This window comes from Mustela lutreola, chromosome 18 (assembly GCF_030435805.1).
Source record: "Mustela lutreola isolate mMusLut2 chromosome 18, mMusLut2.pri, whole genome shotgun sequence".
Lineage (NCBI taxonomy): Eukaryota > Metazoa > Chordata > Mammalia > Carnivora > Mustelidae > Mustela > Mustela lutreola.
In genome coordinates this window covers 2,515,022-2,537,293 of record NC_081307.1, presented here as the reverse complement: position 1 = coordinate 2,537,293, position 22,272 = coordinate 2,515,022, and the positions used below count along the sequence as shown (strand labels likewise).

Below are 22,272 nucleotides of genomic sequence, written 5' to 3'. Positions count from 1 at the left end.
AAGAAGGATTAATGCTAGTCCTTGTCAAACTCTTAGAGAAAATTCAAGAGGAGGAGGAAGCACTTCCAAACTCATTTACAAGAACAGTATTACCTTTATACAAAAGCCAGATAAGGTCAGTATAAGAAAAGAATATTACAGGCCACTGATGAAGACATGCAGAATTTCTCCAAATACTAGCAAACCATATTAAGAGCATGTTAGAAGGAATATACACTGTTATCAGGTGGGAATAATTCCGATCGTACACATCAATAAATTGATGTATTACATTAATAAAATGAAAGATAAAAATTATATAATCATCTTAATATACACAGAAAAGACATTTAACAAAACTTAATATCCTTTCATCATAAAAACTCTTAATACATTGGGTATGGAAGCATGTATGCCTCAGCAAGGCCATACCACTGCTAACAGCATACTACATGGTGAAATGTGAAAATTTTTCCTTTAAGAATGAGGCGAGTGTTTCTATTCTCACTATGCCTTTTCAACTTAGTGATGCAAATCCTAGCCATAGTAATCAAACAAGGAAAAGAAATTAAAAGAATCCAAATGGCAAAGAAAGAAGTAAAGTCATCTATTTGCAAATGATGTTCTTAAATGTAGAAGAATAAAGGCTAAAGACTCCACACACACAAAAGTTAGAACTAATAAAGGAAATCAGTAAAGATTGAAGATAAAAAGTTAATATGCAAAAAAATCATTTGGGTTGGGTTTGCAGTAATGAGAGATTATCTGAAAAAGAAAACCGTCCCAGTCACAATATTATCAAGAACAATGAAATACTTAGAAATAAAAGGAGGTGAAAGATCTGTACACTGAAAACTAGAAGACATTGACGAAAGAAATTGAAGACACAAATACATGGAAAGATGTGCCATATTCATGATTGGAATAATTAATGTTAAGGTGTCCATAGTACCTAAAGTCATCTATAGATCCAATGGAATCCCTACTCAAATTTCAATGGAATTTTTACAGAAAAGGAAGAATAACCCTAAAATTTGTATGGTACCACAAAAATCCCAAGGAGCCAAAGCAGTTTTGAGAAAGAGGAATAAAGCCAGATATATGAAATTTTCAGATTTCAAGTTACATTATAAGGTTACAGTAATTAAAACATGATACTGGCATAAAAACAGACACATAAACCACTGGAACAGAATTTAAACTCCAGAAATAAACTCACATATATACAATCACATATATATAATCACTATATATATGTATATATATAGATAGAATATATTCAATATATTCAATATATATGTATTCAACTTATATAAGTTGATTGTGTGTGTGTTTGTATATGAATATGAATATGTATATGCCAATGGAACAGAATTGTACAATATAATTATATAATATAATTATATATATTGGTGTGTGTATATATATCTACCAATGGAACAGAATTATATAAGTTGATGTGTATGTGTGTGTGTGTATAATTTTTTTAGACAGCATGAGCAGGTGTAGGGGTAGGCAAGGAAAGGGAATGAGAATCTTAAGCAGACTTTACACTGTGCACAGAGCCTGGCATAGGGTGTAATCTTGCAGCCCTGAGATCGTGACTTGAGCTGAAATCAAACATTGGACACTTAACTGAGCCACCCAGATGCCCCACAATCAACTAATATTTGACAGGGGAGCCAAGAATACTCTATAGGGTAATGATTGTCTCTGCAATAAATGGTATTGAGAAAACTGTATGTGCATGTGAAAGAAAAAAACTGGACCTCTATCTTACACCACTCACAAAATTAACCCAGAGTGGATTAAAGAATTATATGTAAGGCCTGAAATCATAAAATCCTGGAAGGAAGCATCAGAAAAAAGCTCCTTGATACTGTTTTTGGAAATTATTTTTTTAATCTGACACCAAAGCAAAAGGAACAGAAATAAAAATAGGTAAGTGGGACTACATCAGACTAAAAAAGTTTGCACAGCAAAGGAAACCACCAACAAAATGAAAAGGCAGTCTATGAAATGAGAGGAAATATTTATGTATCACATATCTGATAAGATATTAATATCCTGAAATATAAGGAACTCCTACAACTCAATAGCAAGAAAAAAATTTAAAATTGGGAAAGGAACTGAACTTTTCCAAGGAAGATCTATACAGATTGTCAACAGGTACATGAAAAGATGCTCACCATCACCATCAGGAAATGCATATCAAACCACAATCAGATGTTACCTCACAGCTGTTAAGATGGCTGTTATCAAAAAGACAAGAAGTACAAGCGCTGGTGAAGACTTGTAGAAAAAGGAACCCTTGTGCATTGTTGATAGGAATGTGAATTGGTTCTTCTTGTCACTTCTGTGTACCATATTGAAGGTTTTAACTAGGGGAATTAGACAAGGAAAAAAAAACATACCAGGATTAGAAAGGAATAAGTAAAATTATCTGCTTGCAGAAGACTTGATCTTGTATATAGAAAATCTTAAGGAATCTACAAAAATAATCTTAAAAACCAGTTCAGCATGGCTGCAGAACAAAAGTTGAATGTACAAAGATCAATTATATTTCTATATATCAGTAATGAATAATGCAAAAATGAAATTTATTTCATTTACAGTAGTATCAGAAATAATAAGATACTTAAGAATAAACTTGAAATAAGATTAATACATTGATGTTGAAAAGTATAAAACGTTGTTCAAAGAAATCAAGTGTAAATTTATCCCATGGGGATTGGAACACTTAAGGTGGCATATTCTCCAGAGTGATCTTAAGAGTCAGTACAATCACTGTCAAAATGCCAGATGTCCTTTTTTTCGGCTGGGGGGTGGTGGAGGTGGGGGGTGGTCAATCTTGAAGTTCATGTAGAAATACCAAAAAAATCAAGAGCACAGAAATAACTTGGAGGACTTACACATTTTTTTTTTTTAAGATTTTATTTATTCATTTGACAGACAGAGATCACAAGTAGGCAGAGAAGCAGGCAGAGAGAGGAGGAAGGAAGCTCCCTGCTGAGCAGAGATCCTGATGTGGAGCTCGATCCCAGGACCCTGGGATCATGACCTGAGCCGAAGGCAGAGGCTTAACCCACTGAGCTAACCAGGTGCCCCAGGACTTACACTTTTTGATTGCAAAACTTACTGCAAAACATTGCTAAAAGAAAGAAGACACAAATAAGTGGAGAAACTTCCCATATTCTTGGATTGGAAGACAATTTTGTTAAGATGTCCATACCTCCCAAAGTGATCTGTAGATTCAGTACAGTTTGTATCAAAATCCTAATGGCATATTTTGCAGAAATAGAAAAAAATCCTAAAATTCATATGGATTCTCAAGATACAACTTTGGAAAAAAATGATTGATTCCAAAATACAGTGTAAGGCTAGAATAATCATAAGAGTGTGATAGTGACATAGGCAAATAAATCACAGTGCATAGATAGACCCTTGCATATTTGGTCTAATGATCTTCAACAAGGATGCCAGGACCACTCAATGGGAAAGGACAATCTTTTCAAATGGTGTTGGGAATAAAGGATATCCAAGGCAGAAAAATGAAGTTGGACCTTCATACCATATAAAAAAATTAACTCAAAATGGTTTAACAATCTTAATATAAGACCTAAAACTGTAAGACTATTAGAAGAAAACATGATGTTGGACCTAACAACTATTTCTTGGCTTATGATACCTAAAGCACAGGCAACAAAAGCAAAAACAGACAAACAGGGTTACATCAAACTTAACTCTTGTGAATGAAAGGACACAGTGGAGTTAAATGGCTGCCAGTGGATTGGGAGAAAATATTTGCAAATTGTATATAATAAGTATATACTTATCAATAGTTACTTTAAATGCAAATTGACTGAATTCACCAATAGAACACATGGTGTGGCTGAATGGTTAGGAAAACAAGAGTCATCTAGATGTTGCCTGTAGGTGACTCACTCCAGAAGTAAGGACACACACAGAAAGTGAGGGGATGGAAAAAGAGATTCCATGGAAATGAATATGAAATGAAAGCCAGAGTAAGTATACTCTTATCAGACAGAGTAGACTTTTTAAAAGACTATAATATAAGTGGGTATACTTATGTCAGACAGAGTAGACTTTAAAAGACTGTAATAAAAGTAGAGAAGGGCATTGCACTGTCTTAAAAGGGGTCAATACAATAGGAAGATAAAATACTTAGAAATGTATATGCCCTCAACATAGGAGGACCAAGATTTATAAAGCAAATATTACAAGACTTGGAAAAACTGAAAGCAATGCAATAACAGTAATGTTTCATAAATGGACAGACCATTCAGACAAAAGATCAAGACGGAAACATCAGGCATAAATGACACATTAGACCAGATGGATTTAATTGCCAAATACAGAACATTTCATCCAAAAGCAGCAGAATACACAAACTTCTCAAGTGCACATGGAACATTCTTCAAGAATAGATCACATGTTGAGTCACAAAACAAATGCAAGAAAACTGAAACTATATCAAACATTTTTTGCAATCATAATGATGTGAAACTAGAAATCATTTACAAGAAGAAAATGAGTAAAAAACTCAACAAAACTTGGAGATTAAACAGTAAGTACTGAACATCCAGGGGTCATTAAATGAATCAAAAGAGAAAGGAAAAAAATACCTAGAGATACATAAAGAGAAATATGACATATCAAAATTATGGAATGCAGCAGTCCCAAATATATGACACATAACAAAAAATGGTTCTAAGAAGGAAGTTCTTAGTAATATAGACCTACCTCAAGAAACAAGAAAAACCTCAAATAAACAATCTAACTTTATACCTCAGAGAACTAGGGAAAGAAGAGCAAAGCCCAACATTAGTAGAAAGAAGAAAACAAGATCAGAGAGGAAATAGAGACTAAAAAAAAAAAAAAAAAAAAAAAAAAAAAAAAGACTAAAAAAACAATCAGCGAAACTAAACTGGTTCGTTGAAAATGTAAACAAAATCAATAAACTCTTAAGTTTGACTAACCAAGAAAAAAAGATAGAGTACACAAACAAAGTAAGAAATGAAAGGGAAGTTACAGCTGATACCACAGAAATACAAAAGATCATAAAGGACTATAATGAACAATTATTTGCCAACAAGGTGGACAACCTAGAAGAAATGGATACATTTCTATAATCAGGGGCATCTGGGTCGACTCTGTCAGTTAAGTGGCTGCCTTCAGTTCAGGTCATGATCGCAGAGTCCTGGGATAAGTTTCCCTGCTCAGTGAAGAGCCTCTTTGCTTAGCATGGAGCCTGCTTCTCCCTCTCCCTCTGCCTGCTGCTGTGTCTACTTGTGCTCTCTCTGTCAAGTAAATAAAAATCTTTTAAAAAAATTTCTAGGAACATAAAATCTTCCAAGACTGAATATGAAGAAATATAAAGTTTAATAGACTTTGGTAGGGAGATTAAAACAGTAATCAGAAATCTCTCAACAAATGAAAGTTCAGGATCAGATGGCTTCTTTGGCAAATTCTATCAAACATTCAAAGAAGATTTAATATTCTTCTCAAATTCTTCCAAAAAGTTGAAGAGGAGGGAACTTTTTCCAACACATTTTACAAATCTAGCATTATCCTGATACCAAACCGAGAAAGGGAAACCACAAAAAAAGGAAAATTATAGGCTAGTATCCTTGATGAGCATAGTAGAAAAAATCCTCAAGAAAGTATTAGTAAACTGACCCAGTAATATGCTAAAAAGATCATACATCAGGATCAAGTGGCATTTATTTTAGAGATGCAAGGGTGGTTCAACATCTGTAAATCAATGTGATCTTTTTTAATTTAATTTTTTTCAGTGTTCCAAGATTTATTGTTTATGCACCACACCCAATGCTCCATGCAATATGCGCCCTCCTTAATACCTGCCACCAGGCTTACCCGACTCCCCACTCTCCTCCCCTCCAAAACCCTCAGTTTGTTTCTCAGAGTCCACAGTCTCTTATGGTTTGTTTTCCCCTCCGATTTTGCCCAACTTACTTTTCCTCTCCATCTCCCAATGTCCTTTGTATGATTCCTTATGCTCCACAAGTAAGTGAAACCATATGATAATTGACTCTCTTTGCTTGATTTATTTCACTCAGCATAATCTCCACCAGTATTCATTCTTTCTGATGGAGGCATAATATTCCTCAATGTGATCTATTAACAAAATGTATGATAAAAATCACATGACATCGCAGTAGACACAGAAAAAGCATTTGATAAAATGTAACATTTATTTATGAGAAAACCTCAACAAAGTGGATATAGAGGGAACATACTAATGGCCATATAGCACAATCCTAGAGGTAGCATCATATTCAACAGTAATGTGCTAAAAGCTTTTCCTCTAAGAACAAGACAGGGCTGCCCATTCCTATCACTTCAAGTCAATGTAGTATTAGAAGTTCTAGGAACAGTGGTTAGACAAGAAAAAGAAATAAAAGATATCCAAATCAGAAAGGCAGAAGTAGAACTCTTTCCATAGATGACATGCTACTACATATAGAAAACCCTGAAAAATCCACCAAAGTCTTACCAGTTGGAACTGATAAATGAATTCAGTTAATTTGTAGGACACAAAATCAATATACAGATATGCATGGCATTTCTATATGTTAATAACAAAACATCAGAAAGATAAATTAAGAAAACAATCCCGTTTATAATTGCAAAGAATCCCATTTGTAATTGCATACAATCACAAAGAATAATATACCCAGGAATGAATTTAACTACAAGGGTGAAAGACCTATATATACTCTGAGAACTATAAGACACTGATAAAATTGAAGATGACCCAAATAAATGGAAAGATAGTCCATGCTCAGGGATTGAAAGAATTACTATTGTTTAAATGTCCATACTACTCAAAATAACCGACCAGCTCAATTCAATATCCATTAAAATCCTAATGGCATACTTCACAGAACTAGAACAAATAATTATAAAATTTGTATGGAACTGCAGAAGTTTCTCAAGACCAAAGTGATCCTGAGAAAGAGCAAAATTGGAGGTATGCTAACTTCAAACTGTAATACAAAGCTGTAATAATCAAAAATAAATTATCAGTATAAAAATAGACACACGGATCAGTGGAATGAAAGAGCCCCAAAATAAAGCCACATATATATGGACAATTAAACTACACAGGAGGAACCAAGAACGTAACAATGGAGAAAGGAGAGTCTCTTCAATAAAGAGTGCTGGGAAAACTGGACAGCCACATGCAAGATAACAAAACTGTACTCACTGTCTTATACCATACACAAAAATTAAGTCAAAATGGATTAAAGACATGAATGTAAGACCTGAAACCATGAAATTCCTAGTAGAAAATATAGACAGGAAACTCCTGGACATCAGTCCTAATGATGTCTTTTTTGGACCTGACTCCCAAGATGAGAAACAAAAGCAAAAATACACCAAAATGAGAGTATATGAAACTAAAAAGCTTCTGGAAAGGAAAACCATCATCAAAACATAAAGGCAACCTACTGAATGCAAGAATATACTTGCAAACCGTATATCTGATAAGGGGTTAAATATATATATGAATATAGATCTATCTATCTACATATCTCCTATAACTCAGCAAAACCCAAAAAACCTCATTAAAAAGTGGATAGAGGATCTGAATAGACATTATACCAGATGACATACAGATTGCAAAAGGCACATGAGATGATGTTCAGCATCACTAATTATTAGGGAGACGGCAAAAGTTCTGCAAGTCTGTTTTATAACCATGTGACTATACTTACACTGCTGAACTGTATACTTAAATATGGTTAAGAAGGTAAATTTTTTTGCTGTGTATTTTTTTGCCACAATAAATACAAAGGCAAAAACAACTTTTAGTATAAAGCTACACGAATCAAGAGTCTTATACTGGCATCCAGTCACTTGTCTAGGTCAATACAATAGAATTGAGAATTTGAAGTAAACCCTTACATTTATGGTCAGTTGATTTTCAACAGGGATCCCAAAATTATTCAGTGGGAGAAAGAATGACCTTTTCAACAAATGGTGCTAGGATAGACACGTGGAAAAGAATGAACTTGGATTTGTTTTTCCTGCCCTGTACAAAAATTATTGCAGTATGGATCAAATATCTAAATGTGAGAGCTAACAGTGTATCATTTTTCGGAAACATAGGAACAGATCTTTCTGACCTTGGATTAGGCAATAATTTGTTAATTTGACCCAGGCAGCATCTATGGAAAGTTAGAAAACAAATGAGCAAATGAAACAAAACAAACTCATAAATATAGAAAACAAAGTAGAAGTTACCAGAGTGTAAGGGAATTGGGGAATAGGTGAAATGGAATAAAGGAGATCATTTGTATGGGGGTGGATGGTTACTGGACTTGGTGGTGGTGGTCATTTGGTAGTGTATGCAGATGTCAAGTTACAGGGCTGTGCACTTGAAATATTTATTTATATTATATATATATTTATGAAACACGCATACACACATTTATACATACATATATGTGTATATACACACACACACAGACACACACACACATATACACACACACAAGAAAGTATTCTATGATTCCACTTATGTGAAATATCAAAAGCAGTCAAATTCAGAGAAAGAGAGTAGAATGATTGTTACCAGAGACTCAGGGGAGTTGTTTTTTAATGGGTATAGAGTTAAAGCATTTCCAGCAAAAAAAAAAAAAAAAAAAAAAGGATTTCATCGAGATTGAAACTTTCTGTGCTCCAGACAGCACCATCAAGAAAAGGTAACCCGCAGAATAGGAGAAAACATTTTCAAAGTATATATCTGATAAGGACTCAAAACTCCTTATATATCCAGAGTATATAAATATCTCCTACAACTTAACAATAAAAGACAAATGACTCAATAAGGGCAAAGGATTTGAGTAGGCATTTCTTCCAAGAATATATACAAATGGCCAATATGTGCATTTTTGAAAGGGTGCTAAACATCATTAGTCATTAGGGAATTGCAAATCAGAGCCACAAGATGGCAATTCATATCTACTAGAAATGGCTGAAATGAAAAAGACAGATAAATGCTGGTAAGGATGTGGAGAAATTGAAACTCACACCTTTAGTAGGGATGTAAACTGGTGTGGTCTGTTTGGAAAAAATTCTGACAGTTCCTCAAATGATTAAACATAGAGTTACCGTACGACCTAGCAATCCCACTCCTGTGTTATATATATAGGAGGAATGAAAACATATGTCTACACAAAAACTTTACACAAATATTTATAGCAACATTATTCATAATAACCAAACTGTGGGAACAGTCCAAGAAGCCATCAACTTCTGAATGGAAAGTTTGGCATATTCATACAATGGAGTGTTATTTTGCAATAAAATACTGATGGACGCTAAAATATGGATGTACTTTGAAAAGTATATGGTAGATGAAAGAAGCCAGTTTAAAAAGGCCACATTTTATATAATTACATTTATGTGAAATGTTCCTTCACAAGAAAATCCATACAAATAAGGGGATTAGTGGTTGCCAGGAGATAGTATTGGGGGTGGGAGGAGAGATATGAAAACTGACTGCTAATGGATTGGGGTGTCTTTTGGAGTGATGAAAATGTTTTGAATTTAGATAGTGGTAATGGCTGCAGAACTCTGTCAACATATTAAGAATTACTGAACTGTAGGAGCAGCTGGGTGGCTCAGTTAGATGAATGGTGGAGTCTTGACTGTAGCTCAGGTCACGATCTCAGGATGGTGAGATCAAGCCCTTAGTTGGGTTCTGTGCTCAGCGCAGAGTCTGCTCTTACCTCTCCCTGCCCCCTGTCCTCCCTCCTGCTCACCCTTGTCCCCTCTCAAGTAAATAAGTAAATACATAAGAATTACTGAATTGTATAATTCGGAAGGGTGAATGTTATGTGCGTTATATTTCAGTAAAGCTGGTATTTGTAAAAACTTATAGGATGGAACAGACCCTCCATCATATAAAAAAGCCAACTCTTTATTTCACTTTTTTCTCCTAATAGTCATAACTGTTTAGTTTTCAAGAGTTTTTTTAATGTAATGTGTTTTTATACTTGGGAGTCTTTTATTATTATTTGATACTTATTTATAAAAAAAATCTCATGACTATCATACAACAAATGTTTAAATATAAATCACTCTTCAAGAAATTTTTGTTTTGAACAATACAAAAGTGATTAAAAAAGATAATGTTACAAATACTTGAATTCACCAGGTCACATGTTAAAGAAAATGTTGGTTTTTTTTTTTTTTTTAAATTTTTTTTTTTTTTTTAAAGATTTTATTTATTTATTTGACAGAGAGAGAAATCACAAGTAGGTGGAGAGTCAGGCAGAGAGAGAGAGAGAAGCAGGCTCCCGCTGAGCAAAGAGCCCGATGCGGGGCTTGATCCCAGGACACTGAGATCATGACCTGAGCCGAAGGCAGCGGCTTAATCCACTGAGCCACCCAGGCGCCCCGAAAATGTTGGTTTTTAACTGATAGTTAAATCATATCCTTTTTTGATTTTGAGAATAGGAAACTGTCTGACTTGGAAAAGAATTTTTTATGTAGTCATTATTCATTCATTTTCTCAGATGCTCAGAACATAACTAGAAAGACCTTGTCAAGTCATATGAAAATGACTATTGAATGTACTTGTTACTTTTTACCTTAAGATACCTTTTGTTTTTTAATTATTAGGTGTTCAGTTAGCCAACATTTAGTACATGTACCTTTTTTGATCTGATATACTTGGTAAGGATTGGAAAAGGTAATTTTCAGGGATTGGAAAAGGTTGAGGTAATGGTGTTTTTCAATTAATGTGAGACGGTATTTTTTTTTTTTTATTAAAGTTCCTGTGCTTTAAATAAATTTTCATCAGAACTTAGGGCTGCAGATTTAACTTAAAATCATTGGCAAAGCCAGTTCTCATTGTTAAAACATTCATCCAGTCTTGCATGTAAAGTCTGACTATGCCCTCTTTGCTTATGGAAAAGGCAAGGTTTTTAACAAGTTATTTAGCACTTTCACCGTAATTAATTAGATAGGGTGGGTTGGATGATTTGTTTCATGTTGTAAAGTAGAAGAGCAGTTGTGAGGGGGGAGTGGGAAGTGATTACTTTTTTTTTTTAAATTAACATATAATGCCCCAGGGGTACAGGTCTGTGAATTGCCAGGTTTACACACTTCACAGCACATACTCTCCCCAATGTCCACAACCCCACCGCCCTCTCCCTCCCCCCTCCCCCCTGGCAACCCTCAGTTTGTTTTGTGAGATTAAGAGTCTCTTATGGGGGACGCCTGGGTGGCTCAGTTGGTTAAGCAGCTGCCTTCGGCTCAGGTCATGATCCCAGCGTCCTGGGATCGAGTCCCACATCGGGCTCCTTGCTCCGCAGGGAGCCTGCTTCTCCCTCTGACTCTGCCTTCCACTCTGTCTGCCTGTGCTCGCTCTCACTCTCTCTTACAAATAAATAAATAAAATCTTAAAAAAAAAAAGAGTCTCTTATGGTTTGTCTCCCTCCTGATCCCATCTTGTTTCATTTATTCGTTTCCTACCCCTCAAGCCCCCTACGTTCCTTCTCAACTTCCTCATATCAGGGAGCGCATATGATAGTTGTCTTTCTCCGATTATTTTGCTAAGCATAATACTCTCTAGTTCCATCCAAGTTGTCACAAATGATAAAATTTCATTCCTTTTGATGGCTGCATAGTATTCCATTATATATCTATATCTATATCTATATCTATCTATCTATCTATCTATCTCGCATCTTCTTTATCCATTCATCTGTTGACGGACATCTAGGTTCTTTCTAGTTTGGCTATTGTAGACATTGCTGCTATAAACATTTGGGTACATGTTCCTCTTTGGATCACTATGTTTGTATCTTTAGGGTAAATACCCAGTAGTGCAATTGCTGGGTCATAGGGTAGCTCTATTTTCAATCTTTTGAGGAGCCTCCATGCTGTTTTCCAGAGTGTGTACACCAGCTTGCGTCCCACTAACAGTGTAGGAGGGTTCCCCTTTCTCCTAATCCTTGCCAGCATCTGTCATTTCCTGACTTGTTAATTTTAGCCATTCTGATTGGTGTGACGTGGTATCTCCTTGTGGTTTTTATTTGCAGGGAAGTGATTACTTTTAAAACACATAGGTGTATATGTTCCCAGGCAGATCTGTATTTTTGAAGTTAATGTTCTGTATACATACTCTCTTAAAACTATCCATGGCTTTCCAACCCTTTAAAAGTCTTAATATTTTTCCTCAACTTGAGGACTAATATTCTAGCCCTTGTTCTTTTCTGAAAAATAGCCTCATAGAACATACATATTCTGTACAAGGATATTAATACATTGGTACACTTCACGTTCACTTGAACCACATATTCCCAGAGATCCCATACTGGTGCGTATGTGTTCCATTTCCCTCTTCTACCCTCATGACAGATTTCTGCTGGTGTCCAGATTGAGCCTCTGAATCCTTCTGAATCCTGGCAGCTCTTACTAGTTGACTGAAACTGGCCTAGGAGTTTTATTGTTTTATTAGTTTTCTAGGTCTAATATATTTGTATTTTCTCTTTTTTTTGTTAGTTTAGATTTTCTAATTTTTTTATTTTATTAATGTGATTTATGTTGTTGTTAAACTTACTCTTAAATCTTAAACTTTTTCTTAAACTCAAATATGTTAGGAGACCATTTTCCTTGGGTTTCTTACATTTCTGTACATTTTATGAACAGAAATTTTGTTCTGGTGTAATTTTTCCAAAACTGTTTCTATACTGAGCAGCTTTGGAAAATATAGTGACTTCAGAGCAGTGGATAGATTTGCTTATAGCCTTGCATGAGAAGACTTGGTTTCTTCATTTAGAGCAAAAACAGTAGGCATGCTTAATGTTCATTACAATTACTCAGATTCCCAGATCTCCTGGCAGGGCTCCTTTCCTGTATCACAACCCACTGCTTGTACATATCAGCTGGCCCTGTTCAGGTTCTGTGAGAACTGGGACCCAGGAAACTGGAGCAAGAAAATGCTGGTATTTTGGCTGCTCCTATTATAAAAAAATTACTGAGCCTCTGACTCAGGAATCATACTTTATCTGCCAACATGTGAGATCATGGTAGACTAGTTTGTTAGCTTGAAAGTGGGCTAAAATCTCAGATCCTTCACAGCTCTTGACAATATGTAGGACATAAAAATAAACAAGTAAATAAAGAGCTATCAGAGGTCTGCTCAGAAATGTCATTTTGTCCATGTTTTTATTAAAAGCTACCTTACATGTATATAAATGTAGCATAAATTTCTCATGTTTTTGTAGGTTAAAAAAAGGTTTGGCATAATTTTGCTATTTATATTTAATGACTATTTTGAAAGCATAATAAGCCATCTGTTTCTCATGTATATAAGTTTGTATTATATGTATGTGTGGATATATGCACATATAGGGGCATGTGTATTCATATATTGAAAAGCCAAACCAGTCTTGCTTTGCTTAATCACAATTTTAGGAATTCCATGTATGTATGCCATTATGATGTATTATTTGCCTCTATTCCAGAATATTGGAAAGAAGATGACCTGCCAAGAGTTCATTGCAAACCTCCAAGGCATAAATGAGGGTGGTGATTTCTCCAAGGATCTACTAAAAGTAAGCATTGAAATAATTGGATTTTAAAAATATTTATTTTTATCTTTTCTGCTTATTTTTTAATCTAAAATAAAAAGGCCAAGGATCACTTAAGTATTTTGATTTTTGCTTTTGGTTTTGTTGGTGATATTTCTATTGGAACTCATCCTTGATGTGTCAGACTGCAGATACCCTTCAATGAATAAATGATAAAAGTTCACATGGTAACCAATAATACTGAGACAGTAAGTAGATTTGGAATAATTGGTGATTCAGATAGTGGGCAGTTTTTGTTTGATTTGTGAGCATATGTCAGAACTTGAGAAAGATCACAAAGGTATATTCACTATGGAAACAAAAAAGCCTTTACATACTGTAATGAAAGCTGTATTCAGTCCCTAGTTGTAGAGCCATTTAGGTTGTCTCTGGAAATCTGAGTAATTGTAGAATGTTTGAATGATTTGTGGTTGGTTTCATTATTGGTAACCGTCAGCATGTTTTTCTGTATCAGATTGTTTCCAAGGAGACAACAAAATAAGCTTTAGAATTCGTAATTTTCTACAGCAGTATAAATGAGAAATGCATTTGTTTAAATAGAAAATAGTGATTGATAATGGATGTGAATATTTTAGCAGTTCAGGATAAGATATGTATGTTGACAATATGAGGTTTACAGAATTCTGTTAGATTCTAGCCTTTTTAAAAACTTTGTACATATGTAGATTTCTTTGGCAGTTCCTTTGAATTTGCTAAGGGCAACACATATGAATCATGGTATGATCTGGAAAGGTACCAGTTGCGAATAAGTCCTTTATTATGTTTTATGTAACTTTTAAACCATATAAGACATATACAGTAGAGTCCTAGATTTTGAAAGACACACACACACACACACACATATATATGTAGAAAGTGAAAAAAGGCATAAGATATGATATTATGAGATTCTTTTGCTGACTTTAATTGCAACTCAGTGAATAATTACCTTATGGAAAAAGCAAGAAGAAAAGTAGCTTCAGGTTACTATGTAAAGAAGGTATTTTTTAAGATTGTTTCCTTATAGGATAAATGCTGCCATGGCTGAACCTACAATTCTTTTTTTTTTTTTTTTTTAATTTAATTTAATTTTTTCAGTGTTCCAAGATTCACCCCGTGCTCTATACAATTCGTGCCCTCCTTAATACCACCACCAGGCTCACCCAACCTCTCACCGCCACCCCCCTTCCAAAACCCTCAGTTTGTTTCTCAGAGTCCACAAATCTCTCATGGTTTGTCTCTCCCTCTGATTTACCCCAATCCACTTTTCCTTTCCTTCTCCTAATGTCCTCCGTGTTATTCCTTATGCTCCACAAGTAAGTGAAACCATGATAACTGACTCTCTCTGCTTGACTTACTTCACTCAGCATAATCTCCTCCAGTCCTGTCCATGTTGATAAAACAGTTGGGTATTCATTCTTTCTGGTGGAGGAGTAATACATTGGGTATATGAACCATATCTTCTTTATCCATTCGTTTGTTGAAAGGCATCTTGGCTCTTTCCACAGTTTGGTGATTGTGGCCATTGCTTTAAGCTACAGTTCTGAATGGGAAATAAAATGTGTTGGATTGTGACATGGTAAATACATTCTCTACATCCATTGAAGATGTACTGTAGATGTATGTTAACAAGTGTTTTCAGTTTAGTGTTATTAACGTGGAAAATAATGCAGTCTTTCTAAGAGAAGGATTGGAGAAGCTTTTTTTTTTTTTTTAAAGATTTTTATTTATTTATTTGACAGACAGAGATTACAAGTAAGCAGAGAGAGAGAGGAGGAAGCAGGCTCCCTGCTGAGCAGAGAGCCCGATGTGGGGCTCGATCCCAGGACGCTGGGATCATGACCTGAGCGGAAGGCAGAGGCCTTAACCCACTGAGCCACCTAGGCGCCCCGGATTGGAGAAGCTTTTATCAAGTTATATCAGAAGTGGAAATTGGCAAGAAAAATTTTCGTAGTGAAGCTTTCAGTTTTTTGTTTTTTTTTTTTTAAAGATTTTATTTATTTGACAGACAGAGATCACAAGTAGGCAGAGAGGCAGGTAGAAAGAGTGAGAGGAGGAAGCAGGCTCTCCGCGGAGCGGACAGCCCAATGCGGCGCTTGATCCCAGGACCCTGGGACCATGACCTGTGCCGACGGCAGAAGCTTTAACCCACTGAGCCACCCAGGCGCCCCGAAGCTTTCAGATTTTATTGGTAGGCTTATGGTAACATGCATGACTGTGGATGAATTATTGGGCAGTTTTAAAGCATATTTGATGAGCTGTCTGAAACCAAACGTAGTTAACATAAGTCCAGTGGCTGCCGTTCACCTTGGATAAACATATGTTCTTTGGTTTACTCTGCCAAGAATTTTCTGGATGATTTGTTAAAGTCGTACTGTTGAGATCATGTTTTTAAACCTCAGGGGGGAAAATATTTATTATACTGTTTTATTTACTGTAGGAAGATGACAGTGAAATGACACTGAAAGTGACAGTGGCATTTAGCATGGAAATTGTCAAGTAAAATACTGATTCTCTTTCATAGAAAAAAGCCCAGCCACTCACCCACCAAACGTGGAGTTTTACATTTCAGCAAGAATCTGGATTTTACTGAAAATTTCACCAAGAAAAGGTTTTTTTCAAACCATTTTTGTTTCATTTCTCTTTTCCATATGGCTATTCTTTTTCCCTTCCATGCCCTCCTGGTCTTCCTTCCTTCCTCCTTTTCCTCACTTACTTCCTCTGTTTCTATTCATTTGTGTTTTTTCTTTTCTCTTGTTCTCTCTCGCTCTTTTTTTTTACTTTTATTATATTTTATTTCTTTTCAGTTTTGTCTCTTCTTTCTCTTCTTTCTTCACTCCTTCTCAAACACTCTCCCTCATTTTCTTTCTCAGTGGTTATCTCTTGATTCTCTTCAGAGATTAATTCCTGGGTAGAATGTTAATTTGAACTTTCATGGACAATGATTATATACCTGTCACACAGAAAGACAAACACAAAACATTTGGTATTATGTTACAGGTTCTGAGTGACCTAACCCCTTTTCTGCCCTCTTCTGTCCTCTCTCCAACTTGAAAATTGCAGGTACTGACAACATTCAGTTTAATTTATTAAGTAAGATGCCTAGAGTTACATGGATTAAGTTGAGGCTTTCATTGCTGCATATTAATCTGATTACTTTTAGATTTCTTTGGTTCAAAAATAGCATTTCATCCATGTCTGTTCAGCTATCCTTGGACCAGCAGTAACATTTTATCTTATGTCTGTTATTCAGTGTGGTTGGGTAGTAGGGAATATTTCTTGATGGCCTTTTGTGTGTTCACTGGGTATTGTGGACTTGGAGAACATGCTAGAACTAAATGGGCCCCTGTCCTCACAGACTACTGAGAAAGATGGGTGGTTCTTTTTCCCTTAAAGTAAATAATTGTTCCATATTGAAATTAAAATATAAACTGATTCTCCTTGTTCTCAACAGAAATGGTTATCAAAAAGATAAACCTTAATGTATTTAAATATATGAAAAATGAGAAATTTATTTCAAGCCTTTAATTCAGAGACTTCAGTTAATACTTTGCTTTAATTTTGCCCTAGACTACATGAAAGGGATAGGTAATTGAGCCCTTTTTTATAATTTACAGTTCCACTGCTGTGTCCCTTTTGACCTGATGACCTAACAGAGAAATGAGTGCTTTGTGCAAATAAGCAAGTTTTCCCACAAGCTACTTTGAGTTTTAATTCTAGATACCTATAGTATAAAGCATAGTTAGTTGGATAGCAAATGACAACCAGTGATAGAAGATTATTTAGGTTCTTTAACGTTGAAGTCTGGCTAGAAGGATGTCATGTTTGAGAGAGGCCTTTGAAGTACAGGTACCATTTTAGTAATTGAGTTCCTATGGTTTTTAGTTAGATGATTATTCTGTTTCATTTCCCATCACCTTTCCCACCCATAAACATTAATGTTCTCTGTCATACGTACCTTTCCCTATTATTTCACCAAATCAGTAGAGAAGTTCATTTAACAAAATACGACAGACCATCTGGCAAGTTTCATGGCTGTATAGGGACTGCCCATCCCACTTGGATGTGCATCCTTGAGGGAAAATGTGGGAAAGAGGAGGAAAGGGAGTTTCTTTTTATAAACTTAATAAGACATTTCTAAGATTCTGTAACAATGCAACTCTTAAGTACATGAATAGAGAGGGATGAGAATGTAAAACATGGGCTAGCTCTGGCTTAGAGGCTGAGAGACACTATAGTGTGCTGATTATGATTATAGACGTGAGAGCTGTACTGATTGGGTTCTAATCCCAGCTCCCCTCTCTTAGTAGCTGAGGGATTGTAAGTAAATTCACTGAAACTTTGTCTCTTGATTTCTGGGAGATCTTATTAGTATCCACCTCATCAGTTTTATTAATTGAATGAGTTAACCTATAAAGCCTTTAGAGTCCTAGCATGTAATAAATGCAATATCTGTTAGCTGTTGTAACTTTTAAAAATTTTTAATAATATTCTATTCTTTACCTAGCTTGAAGTGGACTGCAAAGGGCCTCCATCCCTTCCTACAGGGTTTGGGTCTAAAGTGTTTTATAAGTACTAGGGCCAAGTGGGATTAACTTTAATTCATAAGACCTCTATTGCCTGTCCTTTTTTCAGACTAACCATGCACATTCTCTTTCTCTTTTCAATGGACCGTCTGTGATCTTGAACTTGTGCGTTTCTTCCTTTTGTGGCAAGATTTTTAAACCTCATCATTTATGGCTTCCTTTTTTCCCAAAGACTGTTGATTCCAAAGAACAGGCATCATAATTTTCCACAAGAAGCATTTGTTCCGTAAAGTCTGTGTTAACATCATGGGGGCACTTGAAAATTCATGAACTTTGGTTAGCCTATGTTTTCTTTGCCTTTTTACCTTGTTAACAACAGGCCATTTCTCCTGGACCATATCCCTCTTGCCATGCTTTTATATCTTATATTTGGTTTGTATCTTTGAAACCGCATGATTGGAGGTCCTGAGCCTTCTTACCTAGGACCATTTGGAGAAAATATAAAAGAGCAGGTGGACATCTAGCAATCTTTCTTTTTTTCCCTTGGATTTTAACCACTTCAAATAATTCACATCTCCATTAATATCCCAGGATTATTTGGGGATCTTTAAAGAGCACAATAACTAATTTGCTTCCTCGATGGTTCTTCAAGATTCCAGGACCAGTTTAAGTTTGGTCTTAAACTGCTCTGTACGTTTTATTTCTTCTGAGTTTCCTATGAATCTCTATTCTTGGTTTTAAAAGAAAAACCACAATTTTATCTTCAGTCCATTCTGTGTTCTATTTCTAACCTGGGTTGTTGATAATCCTTCATTTCTCATTATGTATAGAGGGAATACACAGGAACTTTGGGTGATGGCCACCAGTAAAAATTAAAAGAAAAATTTAGAGGGGAAGTAGCCATTTCAAAATATATTTCCATGAAAACAGGAAAGAATCAATGGGAAATAAAGCAAAAGGAGCCAGTGAAAGTGTCATTGAAACATATAGGGTGGAAGGTTAGTTATTGCTGCATAATAATTTCATTTTGGGGTGTTCCAGACTGAAGATCGTGACAATGAAACATGAAACACTGGTTGTTTTCTATCTCAGATTCTTATTGCCACCTACCATTTGATACTCAAATAACATTCTTAATATTTTTATTTTTGTCATAGATAGGTCTTTAAGTTTCTTTTTCTTTTTTTTTTTTTTTTTTTTTTGTTGAGCAGCAATTGAATTCAATAGGTGCCAGTGGGAATTAGAAAAAATCTCTAAGAATTTTTATGTCTGCTAGCCATTTGTGTGTCTTGATTGGAGAAGTGTCTGTTCATATCTTCTGCCCATTGTTTGATATGTTTGCCTGTTTCATGTGTGTTGAGTTTGAATTTGTGGAGCATAACAAATATCATGGAGGACAAGGGGTGTTAGAGAGGAGAAGGGAGTTGGGGTAAATTGGAAGGGAAGGTGAATCATGAGAGACTATGGACTCTGAAAAACAATCTGAGGGGTTTGAAGTGGGGGGGGTGGGAGGTTAGGGGTACCAGATGGTGGGTATTATAGAGGGCACCGATTGCATGGAGCACTGGGTGTGATGAAAAAATAATGAATACTGTTTTTCTGAAAATAAATTAATTAATAAAAAAAGTGGTTTAAAATAAAAAGAATTTTTATGTCATCTTAATAAGAGAGAGGGTGGAAACAACAAACCACCCAAGTCTTTCAAAATGATTCTCATGTAACTAAAAAACAAAATGAATATAATTTGCAGAGTGTTTTGGAACCTGTCTCCTTTGAAATCTGCTTAAATACACAGATAGCTTTAATAATACCTCTAGTTATAAGGCAGTGTCACTGGAAATCATTAAAACGCAAGGTAAATAAATCTTGCTTGGGCAAGTCAATAACATCCCATCCGTTCAGGCTATTGCTTATAATTAGATGTTTGACTCTAAGATATTCTGAAATTTAATTTTTGGGTAGAAATTACTTGTACATATCTCCTTTACTTGGGAATTTATTAACCTTGAAATTAACTTGCAGTCTCTGGAGGGAAGACCAAAAGTTTTTACTCTCTCAGATGTTAGTGGTGAAGAGAGAGGTAGTTAATGGTGAAGAGAGAGAGAAAGAGAGAGAATGTGTGTGTGTGTAGATTATGGGATAGGGGGAAGTTACAGTTAAACTGACAAAATGTAAATCAATATGCCTGGCTTAGTGGAATTCATATGCATTATTCTATTAATGGAATGGTAAATAACGTAGTGAATTAAATTGTTACATACTGCATTGGTCAGAATTCCGGTGAAAGTTCTTATTCAGATGTGCTTGTTTTCCCTTAGCTCTCACAAAAGAATTTAGGGGAGGTTTTTTAAAAGAAGTTTCTAAGAACATAAGACTACCTGTATTCAATCCTTAACATATGTATATGGCTGAAAGCATTATGTTGCATTCTAACTGCATTTTTCTCATTTGGCATTATTAGGGAAAAATAATTTGTGAGAATGATGGAGAATTTAGCTGGAAGGGTAATGTTTAAACAGATAGACTCTAAAAGTCAGCAAATAATAATAATAATATTATTATACAGTTATTTCTTTTCAAGTTTTTGAATTCCAGTTAACATACAGTGTAACATTATTTGCAGGTGTAGAGTCTAGTGATTCATCACTTACAGGCAATAATACCCAGTGCTTATCACAAGTGCCCTCCTTAATAACCTTCTCCCATGGGCCCATTCCCCTTGCCCCTCTTTCCAGTAATGCTCAGTCTGTTTGTTCTCTAAAGAATCTGTTTTTTGGGGCACCTGGGTGGCTCAGTGGGTTAAAGCATCTGCCTTCAGCTCAGGTCATGATCCCAGGGTCTTGGGATCGAGCCCCACATTGGGCTCTCTGCTCAGCAGGGAGCCTCCTTCCTCCTCTCTCTCTCTCTCTTTCTCTCTCTCTGCTTGCCTCTCTGCCTACTTGTGATTTGTCTGTCAAATAAATAAATAAAAATCTTTTAAGAGTCTGTTTTTTGGTTTACCTCTCTTTTTCCTCCCCCCAGGTTCATGTTTTGTTTCTTTAATTCAACATATATGTGAAGTCATATGGTATTTGTCTTTCTCTATCTTATTTCACTTAGCATAATACACTCTAGGTCTGTCCATGTTGTTGCAACTGGTTGAGATTTAATTTTTGATGGCTGAATAATATTCTATCGTGTGTGTGTGTGTGTGTGTGTGTGTGTGTACCATATCTTTATCCATTCATATGTCAATACAGATTTGGGCTCTTCCCATATTTTGGCAACTGTGGACATTGCTGCTATAAACATTGGAGTACATGTGCCCCTTTGAATCACTGTGTTGTATTCTTTGGCTAAATACCTAGTAGTGCAGTTGCTGGGTCATAGGGTAGCTCTGTTTTTCACTTTTTGAGGAACCGCCATAGTGTTTTGAGGAGTGGTTGCACCTGTTTGCATTCCCATCATCAGTGTGGAGGGTTCCCCTATCTCCACATCCTTGCCAACATCTTTTGTTTCCAGAATTGTTCATTTTAGCCATTCTGACAGGTGTGAGGTGATAGCTCTTTGCAGTTTTGAGCATCTTTTCATGTGTTTATTAGCCATCTTTAAGTCTTCCTTGGAAAAATGTCTGTTCATGTCCTCTGCCCATTTTTTAACTAGATTATTTGTTTTTTGAGTGTTGAGTTTGAGAAGTTCTTTATAAATTTTAAATACTAACCCTTCATCAGATATGTCATTTGCAGATATCTTCTCCTATTCCATAGACTGCCTTTCCTTTTTTTTGGTGATTCCTTCACTGTGCAGAAGCTTTTTATCTTGATGAAGTCCTGTCCCAATAATTCATTTTTGCTTTTGTTTCCCTTGCCTCAGGAGGCATATCTGGTAAGAAGTTGCTATGGTCTATCCCAAAGATGTTTTTGCCTGCATTCTCCTCTCGGATTTTGATGGTTTCCTACCTCACATTTAGGCCTCATTCATTTTGAATTTATTTTTGTGTATGGTATAGGAAAGTGGTCCAGTCATTCTTCTGCTATTGCCATCCAGTTTTCCTAACTTCATTTGTTGAGGAAACTGTCTTTTTTTTTCCACTGGATATGTTTTCCTGCCTTTTTTTTTTTTTTTAAAGATTTTTATTTATTTATTTGAAAGAC

The 22,272-nt window shown here is 35.5% G+C and overlaps 1 protein-coding gene across 9 annotated transcripts in view; it reads left to right on the top strand.

The window, feature by feature from the left end:
* PSD3 (pleckstrin and Sec7 domain containing 3) overlaps positions 1-22,272 on the top strand; it is a 769,411-nt gene that overhangs the window by 419,373 nt on the left and 327,766 nt on the right. For all 9 annotated transcript variants that reach the window (XM_059155883.1, XM_059155885.1, XM_059155884.1 and 6 more), the window contains one exon: positions 13,509-13,598. In XM_059155883.1, coding sequence (XP_059011866.1) covers positions 13,509-13,598 — 90 coding nt within the window. The remainder of the gene's footprint in view (positions 1-13,508; positions 13,599-22,272) is intronic.